Source organism: Rissa tridactyla, chromosome 1, assembly GCF_028500815.1.
Source record: "Rissa tridactyla isolate bRisTri1 chromosome 1, bRisTri1.patW.cur.20221130, whole genome shotgun sequence".
NCBI classification, from domain to species: domain Eukaryota; kingdom Metazoa; phylum Chordata; class Aves; order Charadriiformes; family Laridae; genus Rissa; species Rissa tridactyla.
Genome location: NC_071466.1, coordinates 10,728,329 through 10,744,981, shown reverse-complemented (window position 1 = coordinate 10,744,981; position 16,653 = coordinate 10,728,329). Strand labels below are relative to the sequence as shown.

At 57.9% G+C, this 16,653-nt stretch overlaps 1 protein-coding gene across 1 annotated transcript in view; it reads right to left on the bottom strand.

Annotated features, from left to right (window-relative positions):
• The window catches only part of LOC128901786 (neuronal acetylcholine receptor subunit alpha-10-like), a 40,420-nt gene extending 25,045 nt beyond the window's left edge, over positions 1–15,375 (bottom strand). The window contains exon 1 of the mRNA XM_054183940.1: positions 15,352–15,375. Coding sequence (XP_054039915.1) covers positions 15,352–15,375 — 24 coding nt within the window. The remainder of the gene's footprint in view (positions 1–15,351) is intronic.
• Between the last annotated feature and the right edge of the window lie 1,278 nt (positions 15,376–16,653).

Genomic DNA, 16,653 nt, shown 5'->3' with positions numbered 1-16,653 from the left:
AGGGAGGAGGGACAGGGCGCAGAGCCCCATGACTGTGCTTCCGCCGCCCAGCAGCCCCCTAGCCAAGGCCACGGACGAGAGGGAGCTCTTCTTGGAGCTCTTGGACACTGTCAAGACCTTGGAGGAGGAGAGGCAGCAGCATGGCAAGCCTTTGAATAGGGAGTGTGACCAGGCGTCCCCAGGGCTGTGCCCGCTAGGACGGTGCCTGTGTCACTGCTGCACCCGGCTCTGGCACCGCCTGAAGGACTGGTGGAGACGCTGCTGCCAGCCGCGCCGTGTCTGCTTCAGAAATTTCCCCCAATGGGTGGGAAGTGTGGGGCCAGGAACCCCCTGGGGTGCCCCTCTTCTGAACCAATAAAAAAGTCAGTATTTTCTCTATCCCTGTGAATGTCAGCAGATCAGTTTTGTCCCTTGACAGGAGCAGAGAATCAGTTTTGGGTAACGACAACAGTAGATGCTACAGTAATGCCCACTCTCCCGTGGAGATGGGGGGGCCCTTGAGCATTACACCCCACACAGAGAGATAGACAACTTCTATTACCATTAGAAGATGTCGTACCCTCAGCTCATGCCATGATCTTACTTGACATATTGGAAATTATCCCCGGTACGAGAGTAGATCCAAAGACAATTTCTAGAAAGCTTTGCAGATCCCGGCTGTTCCTTGGAAGCTCTGCAGCGCAACAGAACCTAAAGAGCGCTGTCAGCAACCATCAGGCCGTGTGCTTCCCTCAGGCGTGCAAAGACCTGATGCTCATTGACGCGGGTCAAAGCTGTCGCACACCTTTGGTGGCACATCCTGCGTGACACCACAGGGCTGTGACATGGGCACCACTTAATTTACATCCGCTCTAGACGTTTGTGTATTGCCAAAAGGGAGCAGAACCACGAGTGCAGGCTGACGCAGGCTACAGCTCTGCAAGCAAACAGGGCGCACGGACTCCTCTCCTCATGAGCACATTTCCCTGCAAAAGGGTGGGGTTCAGAAAAATCGGAAAGGATAAGAAAGTTCCCAGTTACTAAACGCCTAAAAAAACCCCAACAAAACAACCAAAACCAGCCCAATGAGTGAAAAAGAATCACGGTACAAGCACAGGCCACATCCTTTAACTTTTTGGCCTTCGGTCTAGCTAAACAGTGAAATGGTCTCTGCTGCTGAAGTTCAAGTGCCAAGTCTGGGCAGGGCTGGGAGTGCTCAGCCTGGAGAAGAGGCGGCTCAGGGGGATCTCCTCCACGCACATCAATACCTGCAGGGAGGGTGCCAAGAGGACGGAGGCTGGAGCTGGTCATCACCGCCGTGAGCAGTGGCAGCAGCTCGGGGCGCTGCTGAGTTCATGGGAGGTTTTGGGATGGTGTGAGACCCGTGAAGGGGTAATGCCAAGTCCTCCTGTCCCTTTGCTGAACATCTCCTTCTCTCCCTTTGGGGCGCACAGGCCTCAGACTTGTGCTCCCACACTTTTCTGTGGGCCCAGAAGGCAAATGTGTGGAGCCTCTGAAAGCATTTTGCCTGGAAGGGATCGACTCAAAGGTGTGTCTTCTCAGGGATGCCCGCACCTCCCCTTCTATCCCTTGCTGACCCTCCACCCCCTTCCCTTTCTGTCCGCAAGCCTTCCCTCTTGTGTCTGCTCTTCCCCAGGCTGCTCCTGCCTGCTCCTGTGTCCGTGTCCCTGTCCTTGTTCACGTCTGCATCTGCGTCCATGTCCCTGTCTGCCCCCAGCCCCAGTTGCTCCCTCCCAACGCACTGGGGTGTCACGCTTTCGGCTGGGGTGGGGATGACTTCCTTGCGAGCAGGTGGTGTAGCGCTGTGTTTTGGATTTGGGATGAAAACAGTGTTGGTAGCGCACTGGTGGTTTTAGCTGTTGCTGAGCTCTCAAGGCCTTTTCTGCTCCTCACGCTGCCCGACCGACAGTGGCCTGGGGGGCACAGGGAGTTGGGAGGGGACAGAGCCAGGACAGCTGACCCCGACTGAGCAAAGGGACATTCCGTGCCATTTGACGTCACGCTCAGTATATAAAGCCGGGGAAAGAAGAAGGAAGGGCTGATGTTCAGAGTGATGGCGTTTGTCTTCCCAAGTCACCGTCACGCTGCCGGAGCCCGGCTTTCCTGGAGACGGCTGAACCCCCGCCTGCAATGGGAAGCAGCCAACGGGTTCCTTGTTTGGCTTTGCTTGTGCGCGCGGCTTTTGCTTTGCGTATTAAACTGCCTTTCTCTCACGCCACGACTTTCCTCCCTTTCCCACTTCCCATTCTGTGTGTCCAGAGAAGGGCAAGGGAGCTGCTGAGGGCTCTGGAGCACAGGCCACGGCGCCGGGCCCTCAGCCGCCCCACAGCCGGCCGCAGCCCCGCCCCAGGCCCCGGCCCCGGCCCCGGCCCCGGCCCGGCCCGGCCCGGCCCACAGCGGCGGCCGATGGCGGCGCTCGGGGGTTCCCTCCGAGGAGGCGGCGGTGTTCCCCCCGCATATCCCTGCAACGTGATCAGGAACTAGTGCTGAAGGGCCGTCTGTGTCTTCTCGCGAATTCTCACTCGCCAAGGGACAGCTTCGGGGCAGGTACGTCCGCAAGGGAGCGGGGGTTGGTGGCGAAAAAAGGCAAAAAAGGGGCTATTCCGGAGCTGCCCGGGGCCGGGGAAAGGCCGGGAGGGCGCAGGCCGGCCGCGAGGGCCGGCAGCTGGCGGGGGGACGCTGACGGGCCGGGCCGGGGCGAGCAGGAACGGCGCTCAATTTAAACGGGGTGTAACGGCCCCCACCGGTCGCTTCCTGAGGGACAGCTTCGGGGCAGGTACGTCCGCAAGGGAGCGGGGGTTGGTGGCGAAAAAAGGCAAAACAGGGGCTTTTCTGGAGCTGGGGAAAGGCCGGGAGAGCGCAGGCCGCCCAGCAGAGCCAGCAGCTCCCAGGGGGGCTGCTGACAAGATGGGGGACACAGCAGATTCCCCGCCCTCCCTCTGCCTAGCTGAAGAAGGTAACTAAGAGGACAGGGGGCTGTGGGAACATGTTCCTGCCCGGCGAAGCAGGCGTGTCTCCCCAGTAACTCCCTGGCCTTCCAGGTACCCTGAAAAACCAGGTACGAGGCTCTGCAAGGGGAACCTAATGCTGACGAGGAAGATAATGCAGTGTCCACAGAGGTGTTGCCAAGGTTAAGCCAAACCACACCTCGCATCAAAACGTCTTCAGTTAAGAAGAAAAGACGGGTCACTGTTGTAGGCGACTCCATCCTGAAGGGAGCGCAAGGCCCGATATGCAGACCAGACCCACTTCTCAGGGAAGTGTGCTCAGGGAAGGGGCCCGGGTTAAAGATACCAGAAGAAAACTTCTCTCCCTGGTAAGCCCCTCCGATTATTAACCGCTCCTCATTTTTCAGACAGGCAGAGATGATCTGTTACCGAGAATCCCAAGGGAGATCAAGAGAGACTTCTGGGCCTTGGGATGACTAGGAAAGGGCTCAGGAGCGCAAGTCGTGTTCTCCTCTGTCGTTGCAGGCACAGGGAAGGATGAGGAAAGCAACAGGAAGAGCCAGCAGATCAATACCTGGCTGCGAGCCTGGTGTCAGTGGCAGGACTTTGGGGTTTTTGATCACAGCATGGTTTGACAGGACAGCAGGCCTGTTGGAGACAGACGGGATACACCTGCCTCAAAAGGGGAAAAGGATCCTTGCACAGGAGTTGGCAGGGCTCATCAAAGGGGCTTTCAAGTAGATTTGAAGGGGGAAAGGGATGAATCCGGCAGCAGAGACACAAGGGTCGTTGATGGGTTAGAAGCTACGGCTGCTCCTGGGAATGGTCAGGTAGGAGTGAAGCCTTCTTCCAGCAAAAAGGTGTCAGGATCAGCAGGCCAGCTGAAGTGCTTCCACACTCATGCCTGCAGCATGGGCAAGAAAGAGGAGGAGCTGGAAGCCATTGTGCAGCAGGACAGCTATGACGTAGTCACCGTCACGGAAACGTGGTGGGCTGACTTGCACACCCTGCGGGAGCACAGCACTCGTTCCCTGTGCACCTTGAATATCCAATGTCATATCCACGACCCTCATGGGCAAGTGGTCAGGGGAATGTCGTGGGCCAACTTGGCCAAGAGAGCCCCAAAACTGCGCGTGAACCTCTTCTTTGAAAGAGTCACGAAGCACGATCACCTAGCCAGGATCCTGCTAGCGGAGATGCCAGTCAGCAGCATAAGAGTCTGCGGAGCTACAGTTTCAGAGACCCAGGCTGGAGAATGAGACGCACCCTCACCAACCTCCTCCCAGCCTCCTGGTGTGTTCTGCAGGTACGGGAACCCAGAGGGACATCTCACCGCGGTATCACAAAGCTAAGCAAAGTGATCCTCCAGGCCTTCTGCATAGCAGCGCTCAGCAGGAGGAATTCCTGACCACTTCAGTGTTATGGCCAGAGGGTCATTTTCATAAGCGAGCCACTGCGGTGTTCCACTCTAGCCTGGTTGAGGTTGTTGTCCTTGTCCAGTTGCGATGCCCGTTATGCCAGTCTTCACTGTCAGGCTGATGTCAGGTTGCCCTCATAAAAAGCTGAAACACCCAAAATACTGGTGCTGGGATGTCAGCTGTGAGCAAAAAGAGCTTTTCAGGCAGGAAAACCTCAATTTTGTGAAAAAGCTTTAGGCTTGTTCTAGTAACTGACAACTTTCTTATCCTTTCCGATTTTTCTGAACCCCACCCTTTTGCAGGGCAATCTGCTCATGAGGAGAGGAGTCCGTGCACCCTGTTTGCTTGCAGAGCTGTAGCCTGCGTCAGCCTGCACTCATGGTTCTGCTCCCTTTTGGCAAAACACAAACGTCTAGAGCAGATGTAAATTAAGTGGTGCCCATGTCAGAGCCCTTTGGTGTCACGGAGGATGTGTGTTCCTGGACCCACACTTCCCAGCCATTAGGGGAAACTGCTGAAGCGGACGCGTCGTTGCCGGCAGCAGCGTCTCCACCAGTCCTTCAGGCGGTGTCAGAGCCGGGTGCAGCAGTGACACAGGCACCGTCCTAGCGGGCACAGCCCTGGGGACGCCTGGTCACACTCCCTGTCCACGGGCTCGCTGTGGTGCTGCCCCTCCTCCTCCAAGGTCTTGAAAGTGTCCAAGAGCTCCAAGTAGAGCTCCCTCTCGTCTGTGGCCTTGGCTGGGGGGCTGCTGGGGGGCAGCTGCACGTTCACAGGGCTCTGCGCCCTGTCCCTCCTCCCTTCCACGTCCATGGGGGTGCTCCTGCCCAAGCCTGGGGGGCTGCTGGTGCTTGGCCCCATGGAGTTGTTCTCGCCCGGCCCCATCTTGCTATTTCTCTTCACTTCCGCCAGGCTCCCCCTGCCAAGCTCCACAGGGCTGCTCCTTTCCTTCTCCTTCACACTTGTGTCTGCTCCCGTGTCCTCTCCTTGTCCATGTCCCCATCCTCAGCCTTATCAGTGTTTGCAGCCACCCATGGCTGCTCTGCTCCCAGGTGCTGGGGCTTCACTGTGGCCCCCAGGTGCTCCTGCACCACCATCCTGCCCAGGGGATGGAAGGGCTCCCCGGGGAGGTTCTGGTCACAGGCTCCCGCCCTTGCCAACGGGCCTGCAGCACCTTCAGCATCTCACAGCACCGCCTGGCCATCTCCTGGGTGGACTCAAAAGAGTGGAGGAGCCCCGTGACCATGGCTGGGGGGCTGCAGGGTGAAGGCTGCGTGTGCACAGGGCTCTGCGCCCTGTCCCTGCTTTCCCTGGGGACCACTCTTGCTTAGTCCTTGTTGGCAGTTCCACTGGGGACTCCTGGCAGAGGGCTGGCCCTGGCTCCTCCACCCTCCCCTTGACAGCCCTGTGGGTACAGTGGGGTCTTCAGCGGTTGAGCGCTGCCAGCTCCACCATCACACCAGGCCAGGGCTCTGGGAAGGAGTAGAGGGAGCTGAAGGAAGAGCAGCCTCTGTCTGTCAGAGAGTCCATGGCGGCCAGCGGGGCCCGTGGGGAGAGGGGCTTCCTATTTGAGTCCTCCACACTCGCCCTGCAGAGGAGGAGAAAGAGACCCCGCTGCACCCCAGACCCCAGCGGGACCCGCGGGCAGCACCCCTCCTTGGCCGGTGGGCAGGGCTGCCCAGCGCAGGCAGGGGCAGGGCACGGGGTGAGGGTCTGGGGCAGCATCTGGGGTCTCCCCCACACTCACCGCTTCTCCTGCTTGGGCCGGGATTTCCTAACTTCTCTATCCACTCTCTGAGAAGCTGTGGAGGGAGGAGACAGAGTGAGCGGCCAGCAGCCCCCTGCACAGCCCCGGCTCAGGGCTGCCGTGGGGTGTAGGCCGTTTGCAGGGTGCTCGGTGCTGGGGCCACTCACCGCTCTGCTTCTCTGTCCGGGCTCTTGTCTTCCTTTTCCGACGCTTCTTCTTCTTCTTCCACCACTTCTGCAAGGTTCCGAGGAGCTGGGTGAGACGGGAGCACCTCCCAGTCTCACACCACAGCCCCCCACGGCACCCCACACCACCCCACGCCATCCCTCGCCACCTCATGCCGCTGCACAGTGTGGTGCAACAGTCACCTACCTGAAGCCGCTTGCTCTGCAGCACAGATGAGAACATGCTGAGCCCCATCACAATCAGGAGGAGAGGGCCCAGGGGAGACACGGCATCAGAGTGCCCCATGGCACCAACTCCAGTGTGGCTGCGGTGCTCCGAGTCACCAGCACAGAACCGCGATGTAGCTCCCCAGTGTCCTCCTGGGTCCCCAGTGACGGGACCCGCAAGACTGCTGGGGTGTCAGAGGCCGAGGCTGCAGTCTGCCCAGACAATGCCAGACTGCGGTGCCCAGCATCCGCTGACGGCTCCAGTGGGGACCGCGTCCCTCTTTTGTAGTGTGGCAAGGGGGGGCACGTCCCCACCTTGTGTCATTATGGGGCAGTCAGGGCCCCCCTTGGTGACACGCAGCAGGGGATGAGGCAGAGCAAGAGAAGGAGGGCTCTTGCCCCAAGCTGCCAACAGGACTATTTCATAGCATGAACATCACGTTCAATATAAATTATAAAGTCTGCTGTGTAGTTCGACTCTCCCGTGATGGCGGTGGTCCAGAGAACTCCTTGCCGTAGTCTCGGAGCCCTGAGCCCTTCCCTTCCTCCCGAAGCCGCAGCGCTCGCAGTGTCCCCCATTGGCTGTCCCCTGCTGGGAGTGCACGGCTTCCTGCTGATGGAATGGGCTGGGTGTAGTCCTTGGGTATTTTATATTGATATCGGGATCGACACTGCTTCTTTAGCATTATTAATGTTAATTCTTTAGTTTTATCCTATTAAATCGATTTCTATTGCAACCCTCCTGTTTCCTTGTTTTTCCCCAATTCCCCTTCCCGGGTGGGGAGGGGTCATCAGGTGAGAGAGTAATTGTCTAAAGGATAAGAAATTGTGGTGGGTTTCTCAAACCATAACAAGAAGGGAGGGAGAAGGAGAAGGGGAAAAGGAGAATGAGAAGGGCCCCACCCCTTCCGGGCATGGTTTGTGTAGGAATGGACCTTAAAGGCCACCCAGTGCCACCCCCTGCCCTGGGCAGGGACACCTCCCACCAGCCCAGCTTGCTCCAAGCCCCGTCCAACCTGGCCTTGATCCCCTCCAGGGATGGGGCAGCCACAGCTTCTCTGGGCAACCTGGGCCAGGGGCTCACCGCCCTCACAGCCAAGAATTTCTGCCCGAGATCTCAGTTCAATCTCCCCTCTTGCAGTGGAAACCCCTTCCCCCTCGTCCCATGGCTCCCCTCCCTCATCCAGAGTCCCTCCCCAGCTTTCCTTGAGCCCCCTGACGGACTGGAAGGGGCTCCAAGGTCTCCGCAGAGCCTTCTCTTCTCCAGACTGAACTTTTATAGATATTATTCAGTATTCCTGCTGAAAAATGAGAACCCCTGTCTGACCGTCTGGTTTCATTTCAGTCAGTATCTGGGAATGATTTCCCACAAAAGTGCTTTGACCACTCCTGGGGGATCAGCTTTCCTGGTAGGAAAAGCTTCTACTCCTCCTGAGGGTTGATCCATGATTACCAGCAGGTGCTTAACACCTTCCACAGGAGGCATGTCAGCATAAACGATCTGCAGCCTTTGGAATGTGTTTCTTTCCCATCTACAAGAAGGGTCGGAAGGAGGATCCGGGGAACCACAGGCCTGTGAGCCTGACGTCGGTACCAGGGAAGACCGTGGAGAGGATCACCTTGAGTGAGCTCTCACGGCAAGTGCAGGGCAGCCACGGAATCAGGGCCAGCCAGCATGGGTTTAGGAAAGGGAGGTCCTGCTTAACCAACCTGATCTCTTTCTATGACCATGTGAGCCGCCTGTTGGATGCGGGGAAGGCTGTGGACGTTGTCTCTCTGGACTTTGGTAAGGCCTTTGACACCGTCCCCCACAGCATTGTCCTGGAGAAGCTGGCGAATCCTGGCATAGACAAGTGTACTCTTTGCTGGGTTAAAAACTGGCTGGATGGCCGTGCCCAGAGAGTTGTGATTAGTGGGGTGAAATCCTCTTGGCGGCCGGTCACCAGTGGTGTCCCTCAGGGCTCAGTTTTGGGGCCAGTTTTGTTTAAAATCTTTATCAATGATCTGGATGAGGGGATTGAGTGCACCCTCGGTAGGTTTGCAGATGACACCAAGCTAGGTGGGAGTGTTGATCTGCTTGAGGGAAGGAAGGCTCTCCAGAGGGCCCTGGACAGGCTGGATGGATGGGCCAAGGCCAATTGGATGAGGTTTAATAAGGCCAAGGGCCGGGTCCTGCATTTCGGTCACAACAACCCCAAGCAACGCTAGGGGCTTGGGGAAGAGTGGCTGGAAAGCTGCCCCGCAGAAAAGGACCTGGGGGTGCTGGTGGCCGGCCAGCTTAACGTGAGCCAGCAGTGTGCCCAGGTGGCCAAGAAGGCCAACAGCATTCTGGCTTGTATGAGGAATAGCGTGGCCAGCAGGAGTAGGGAAGTGACCGTGCCTCTGTACTCGGCACTGGTGAGGCCTCACCTCGAGTGCTGTGTTCAGTTCTGGGCCCCTCTGTACAAGAGGGACCTTGAAGTGCTGGAGCGTGTCCAGAGGAGAGCTACCAGGCTGGTGAGGGATCTGGAGACCAAGTCCTATGAGGAGAGGCTGAGGGAGCTGGGCATGTTTAGTTTGGAGAAGAGGAGGCTGAGGGGAGACCTCATTGCCCTCCACAAGTCCCTGAAAGGAGGTTGGAGAGAGGTGGGTGTTGGCCTCTTCTCCCAGGTGAACAATGACAGGACCAGAGGAAATGGTCTGAAGCTGCGGCAGGGGAGGTTTAGATTAGATAGTAGGAAGAATTACTTCACTGAAAGAGTGGTCAGGCACTGGAATGACCTGCCCAGGGAGGTGGTTGAGTCACCATCCCTAGAGGTGTTTAAGAAACGCCTAGATTTGGCACTTCAGGGCATGCTCTAGTGACAGAGATTGTAGGGGGTTTTTGTGTGTGTGTATGGTTGGACTCGATGATCTCAAAGGTCCTTTCCAGCCATGAAGAGTCTCTGATTCTATGATTCCCAGTTAGGCTTACTTCCGCCTCCAGTACAGTCAACTCTTGGGATCCCCCTGTGACCCCAGAAATACAAATGGGTTCTGATCCTCTATAGCTTGATGGTATTAGATTGCACTGTGCACCTGTGTCCGCTAGAGCCTTATACTCCTGAGGGTCTGATGTGCCAGGCCATCGAGCCCACACTGTCCAATAAACCCGGTTGTCCCTTTCTTCCACCTGGCCGGAGGCAGGGCCCCTCTAATACCAGTCATAGTATCCGTTACTCACTCACTTCTTGCAGAAATGACTTGGAAGTTCCTTCAAGAGGATCAGAAGCAAGATCAGGCCTTCTGCTCTGTCTGGGGAACTGCCCGCTGGAAAGTGGGGCGGCACTTTTCCTGGAGGGATCCCCTTTTGTGGTTGTCCTTCCTTGCAACTCCTGTACCCGTGTCCGCAGGATCCAAGTAGGTTGCCCATCCCACTTCCTCATGTCCTCCCCGTGGTCACGCAGGTAGAAGAACCACAGGGTGCCTCGTGGTGTGTACCTGAGATGCTGGCCCGTATAGGTGGGGAGTAGGACATATTCTCTTCAAGTTGCTGGACCTTTCGGGACAGTTTCTCCACAGCTGGGACAAGGCGGGAAGAGAGACTTTCTTCATATCGCCGGAGCCGGCCAGCCACCTCATCCACCGTTGGTCCCTCTTCGCCTTTCCATTCCGTTACTGCCAGTGAGTTGGCATATGACGATGGTGCGCTTCGTACAAACTTCCGCCACATGGGCCTTGTGCATTGCACCTCATCAGGGTCTGTGGGTAAGTCTGCATCGTCCGAGTCATAATAAATCATCTCCCGCACGGCTAATTCTCTCAGGTACTGGATACCTCTTTCCATGGTAGTCCTCTTGCTTGGTTGACATACAACATCTTCACTGAAGGGGTACCTCTCCCTCACGCCTGACAGGAGTCGTTGCCAGAGGCTGAGGGCTTGGGTCTTCTTTCCAATTGCCTTGTCAATGCCGCCTTCCCTAGACAGGGATCCCAGCTGCCTGGCTTCCCTACCCTCTAATTCCAGGCTACTGGCCCCATTATCCCAACACCGAAGCAGCCAGGTGACAATGTGCTCGCCTGAAAGTGGGCTAAAATCTTCTCGCATATCCCACGGCTCACTCAAGGATAGGGATCAGGTAATTATCTCTGGTTCTGCCCCTTCCTCCTCTTCTCATGATGGCCCTGGTTCATCATCATGTCTTACTAAGCGAACTGATTTCTTCGTGTACTTCTTCTGTATGGGGGCAACTGATACTGGCACGGGTTGGTTCCCTGGTTCAGCGGCAGTGTCTGCCACAGGGCTTGCAGTAGCCGCAGTGTCTGTCACGGAATCACGGAATCTTCAGAGTTGGAAGGGACCTCTAGAGATCATCTAGTCCAACTCCCCTGCTAGAGCAGGATTGCCTAAAGCACATCCCTCAGGGCTGCATCCAGGCAGGTCTTGAAAATCTCCAGAGAAGGGGACTCCACAACCTCCCTGGGCAGCCTGTTCCAGTGCTCTGTCACCCTCACCGTGAAGAAGTTTTTCCGTGTATTTGAACGGAACTTCCTATGTTCTAGCTTGTGCCCATTGCCCCTTGTCCTGTCACTGGGAACCATTGAAAAGAGCCTGGCTCCGTCCTCCTTAAACCCACCCTTTAGATATTTGTAAACATTAATCAGGTCCCCCCTCAACCTTCTCTTCTCCAGGCTAAAGAGTCCCAGCTCTTTCAGCCTTTCCTCATGAGGGAGATGCTCCAGTCCCATAATCATCTTGGTTGCCCTTCGCTGGACTCGCTCCGGTAGTTCCCTGTCCCTCTTGAACTGGGGAGCCCAAAACTGGACACAATACTCCAGTTGTGGCCTCCCCAGTGCAGAGTAGAGGGGGAGAATGACCTCCCTCGACCTACTGGCCACAGTCTTCAATATGCAGCCCAGGATGCCATTGGCCTTCTTGGCGACAAGGGCACACTGCTGGCTCATGGATAGTTTGCTGTCTACTAGGACCCCCAGGTCCTTCTCCTCAGAGCTGCTTCCCAGCATGTCCACCCCTAACCTATAATGGTGCTGTCAGTCTGGTCTCCATCTCTTTCCCCTGAGGGTGCTGCATAACACTGAGCAGTGCCTGGTAGATAGTGGCCAGGGCCCAGCACAGTGCGGTGAGTTGTGCCTCTCTGGAAGAGCCCCAGTATTTCCCCTGCAGATATTCTACTCCTCTCTCAGGGTCCTGTAATTGTTCAGGGGTGAAGTCCCAGAGCATTGGAGGCGAGAAGTTCTCTAGGTACCTGCCCCTGTTCTCCCACATGCCATGCCACCCCTGCCTGTCCAGCCTCAGAGCCTCAGAGCTGGGGAGGGACTCTGGATGAGGGAGGGGAGCCATGGGACGAGGGGGAAGGGGTTTCCACTGCAAGAGGGGAGATTGAGCTGAGGTCTGAGGCAGAAATTCTTGGCTGTGGGGGCGGTGAGCCCCTGGCCCAGGTTGCCCAGAGAAGCTGTGGCTGCCCCATCCCTGGAGGGGTTCAAGGCCAGGTTGGCCGGGGCTTGGAGCAAGCTGGGCTGGTGGGAGGTGTCCCTGCCCAGGGCAGGGGGGTGGAATGAGATGATCTTTAGGGTCCCTTCCCACCCAAATCATTCTGTGATTCTATGATTCTACATCTATATTTCTCTATGTCACCACCCAGACAACTGCTCGGGGGGCCGTGACCCCTCAACCCTGCAGCTGGGGCAGCCCCGGCCGAGTCAGGTTCCCGCTCTCAGGCTCCTCTTCCCTGGCGCTGGTGGAGCTTCCACCCTGCAGGTCCATGAAGGGCCAAGGGGGGCTCAGGACGAGCCACCCTCATGGGGCACCCGTGGCCACCACTGTCCCTAGGGGCAGTGAGTCCACGGGGCCATCATGCAGCATTGCCCAGGACCAGCACACTCATGAGGAAGACCATGAGGAAGAAGACCCACATGAAGAAGCGGTCCATCACCTTGGCCACCTTCTTCCACTCGCCAGTCTGGCGCTGGGAGGCTTGGTGATGCCGGAAGCAGCCGGCGACGTAGCCCACGTTCCTCAGCAGGCCATCGTGGTGGCACAGGCAGCGGTCCCGGGGACAGCCCCCTGCCTCGGCACCCACCTCCCCCTCCATGGGGCTCTCCCCCGGCCCCCCAGTGTCCTCCCTGCCCGCCCTCCTGCCCAGCACCCGCTGGGGTCTCTTGCAGCTCTCGCCTGCCTCGTAGACACAGCAGAGCCGGGCCATGTGGTGGAGGATGAGCCACCTGGCCCAGGGGGGCATGGGCCGGGCCCCCGGGCCGCAGTGGTGGACATTCATGATGAAGATGGTCAGCGCGGTGGAGGCCGTGATCATGGTCATGGTGGCGATGTAGTACTTCCCTGTGTGCGTAATGGGTGGTGATGCCGCGGCAGGGTGGGGAGAGACCCCTGCCCACCTCCCCGCATCGAAACCCCCGCTGGCATGGAATCCATCGGGTCCCCGGTGTGCAGCCGGTTGTGGAGGTCGATCTGGTTCCCGTTGTAGGTCCAGGAGCCAAAAGTGAGGCGGCACCGCTGCCCGTCGAAGGGTAAGTAGGAGACATCCACCTTGCAGGAGCTCTTGGTGATGGCGGGCGAGTCCCACATGATGTGCCCGTCGGAGCGCAGCACCACGTTGGTCTCCACCGAGCTGCCAAAGCCGTCGTCGGTGCTGGGGGAGGGATCGCTGTGGGGCCAGGATGGCCCCGAGCCCCACGTGGGGCAAGGGTCTGCGGGGCCGGGGCCGAGCACTGGTCCCCAACCCCGTGTCCCCTCCCCACGTCACCCCCAGGAAGAGGGGGCTCGCTGCCCCTGGTCACCCCCGTGGTGGCACATCCCAGCTGCCAGGTGGGTGGCACACCAGGCTGATGCCAGCACCTCCTGCCGCCGCCTTCTCACCCAGTCGAGGTGACCGTCTCCCCACATCCCCCACACCAGGACCCCCCTGCTCCCCGTTGGCAACACCCCCAGCCCCAGCCTCAGCCCCCCCAGCTCCGGGAGCAGCCGGGGGGTGGGGGAGGGCGAGCAGCACCCACTCGTTGTAGAGGATGATGATGTGTGGCCGCCAGACGTAGCTGCTGGGGATGCGGATGCTGTCGATGCCGCCGTAAGCGTCCTTGTCCCAGGCGAGGTGGGCGTCCAGCCAGGCCTGACGGACCCACAGGTAGGAGGTGAGGACCTGGTTCACCTTGTCCTGCCGAGGGCAGAGGGTGGGGGGGGGGACGGGGACGGGGACAGGGACAGACCTCGCTGCCCCCCTGTGGAATAAATACTACATTGGCTAAAAACACAAAAGTACAGCATTGTTCACACAGGAAGGAAAAGTAGAAAATCAAGAGGCTTCTGAGGGAGAAAACAGCCACAGCTGGCATGAAGAATACAACACCTGTGGTTCCCTGATAAGCTACATGAGGTACGGGACGGGATGCAATTATTCCGCGGCTTTACCTTAGGATGTATAGCGGATACGGGAATGGGATGATACTAGGAAACAGATAAGCTGCCAATTAGCTGCCCGCTCCATACTCGGAGCCAACATTTTGCCAAATTTTGATGAAATGCTGTCCTTTGTGCGAACTTTGCTCGTTAGAATGTCATTATAATACCAAAACACACCTCCACCCCGAAGGCTACCCGCCTCCAAGGTGCAACTGCTCCTTCTTGAGCCTGCGCCCTGAGCTTCTCCTAAACTAGACCTTTAATTGTGAAGCGAGAAAAATTTACACCACTCATGGTAAAAGTATGTACGACTAAAGTCACTCAAACTCCACCTCGAAGATAACAAATAGTAGAAAAATAGCCCGAGAGAGGGGGGATACCCAGGGAAGACACCATCGCAAAGAATTCCATCACTGGCTTCTGGGAGCAGGCGACGGGCTGAGCCTCTCTTCCCCCCCACAGGGACGCCTTTGGGTAAGACTTAGATTATACCGAGGGCTTCCTCGGGAAACTCAGAAATTTCTCTAGAGACTCTCTTTTCTACATGTATAGCCAGGCTGTATCGTTAGAACTTTGTCCCGCGTTTTGTAGATGTAACAATACTTTCATTTGCACGTGCTTTGCAGACAGTGTATTTATCACCGGCTGCCCTAAGAACCTATCTATCTGTTGCTTAAATAAACTGCACTTTTTTTTTTAAGTAGCTCGTTCTTTTGGTTTCTCACCGAACGCGACCAAAGACTCGAGAGTGGCCGTGCTAGTTCATGAGCACGACTAGACGGAAGGTGCAGTCCACTAGTAGTGTATCCAAATCGTAACACTTTAATACACATTAAATGCCATTGGGCTGATAGTGCTGAATTGGGCATCCCTCAGGATTTAAACCCAGCCGCACCTGGCCTCCCACCTCGGTGAGGAGTGTTAGAACACAAGGGGGTTTCTTTTCTGCCAAAACCGCTTTGCCCCTTTCCATGCGACACCCCCGACCCGCCCCCTGGGCCCCAGCCTGGCGGCCTCTGCAAGGGTCCCGAGGGCTGGGCTGCCTTTGGGGGGTTGCGCTGGTCTGGGGGGGCTGGGCAGGGTCGAGCTGGACGCCAGCGGTCCCAGCTCATTTTGGGGAAGGCTGTGCTGCTTTGGGGGGGTTGGAGAGAGCTGAGCAGGTTTCCAGTGATCCCAGCTCATCTGGGGGAGGACTGGCTCATGTTAAGCTGGCCGGCCACCAGCACCCCCAGGTCCTTTTCTGCGGGGCAGCTTTCCAGCCACTCTTCCCCAAGCCCCTGGCGTTGCTTGGGGTTGTTGTGACCGAAATGCAGGACCCGGCCCTTGGCCTTATTAAACCTCATCCAATTGGCCTTGGCCCATCCCTCCAGCCTGTCCAGGGCCCTCTGGAGAGCCTTCCTTCCCTCAAGCAGATCGACACTCCCACCTAGCCTGGTGTCATCTGCAAACTCACTGAGGGTGCATTATTGTTACACATAACAATACATGATCTGATAAAGATAGTAAACGCAATAATAGACGTTGTCTCTCTCTTCGGGTGGGGTGTAATGCACAAGGGGCAAGGGCCCCCCCATCTCCACAGGAGAGTCGGCATTACTGTAGCACATCCTGTTGTCATTACACAAAACTGATTCTCTGCTCCTGTCAAGGGACAAAACTGATCTGCTGACAGTCACAGGGATAGAGAAAATACTGACTTTTTTATTGGATCAGAAGTGGGGCACCCCAGGGGGTTCCCGGCCGCACACCTCCCAGCCATTAGGGGAAATTTCTGAAGCAGATGCAGCGCGGCCGGCAGCCGGCTCTGGCCATGGGCTGTCTGGCCATGGCAGTCTGGCCATGGGCTCGCCGCGCTGCTGCCTCTCCCCCCACGACCTGAAAATGCGCAAGAGGTCAAGTAGAGCTCTTGCGTGGTCCTTGTTGGCAGTTCCAGTGGGGGCTCCTGGCACAGGGCTGGCCCTGGCTCCTGCACCCTCCCCTTGACAGCCCTGGGGGGATGGCGGGGTCCTGAGCAGTTGAGTGCTGCCAGCTCCGCCATCCCACCAGGACAGGCCTCCGGGAAGGAGTAGAGGGAGCTGAAGGAAGAGGAGCCTCCATCTGTCTTGCAGTCCATGGTGGCCAGCGGGGCCCATGGGGAGAGGGGCTTCCTTCTTGAGTCCTCCACACTTGCCCTGCAGAGGAGGAGAAAGAGACCCCGCTGCACCCCGGAGCCCAGCGGGACCCGCGGGCTGCACCCCTCCTTGGCCGGTGGGCAGGGCTGCCCAGCGCAGGCAGGGGCAGGGCACGGGGTGAGGGTCTGGGGCAGCATCTGGGGTCTCCCCCACACTCACCGCTTCTCCTGCTTGGGCCAGGATTTCTCCACTCCTCCATCCACTGGCTGAGAAGCTGCGGAGGGAGGAGACAGAGTGAGCGGCCAGCAGCTGCCGGCACAGCCCCGGCTCAGGGCTGCCGTGGTGTGTAGGCCGTTTGCAGGGTGCTCGGTGCTGGGGCCACTCACTGCTCTGCTTCTCCGGCTGGGCTCTTGTCTTCCTTGTCTGACGCTTCTTCTTCTTCTTCACTTCTGCAAGGTCCCCAGAGCTGGGTGAGACGGGAGCCCCAACCAGTCCCACACCACAGCCACCCACACCACTCCACGCCATCCCTCGCCACCCCACGCCGCAGCACAGTGTGGTGCAGCACAGTGTGGTCCAACAGTCACCTACCTGAAGCCGCTTGCTCTGCAGCAGAGATGAGAATATGCTGAGCCCTGTCATGA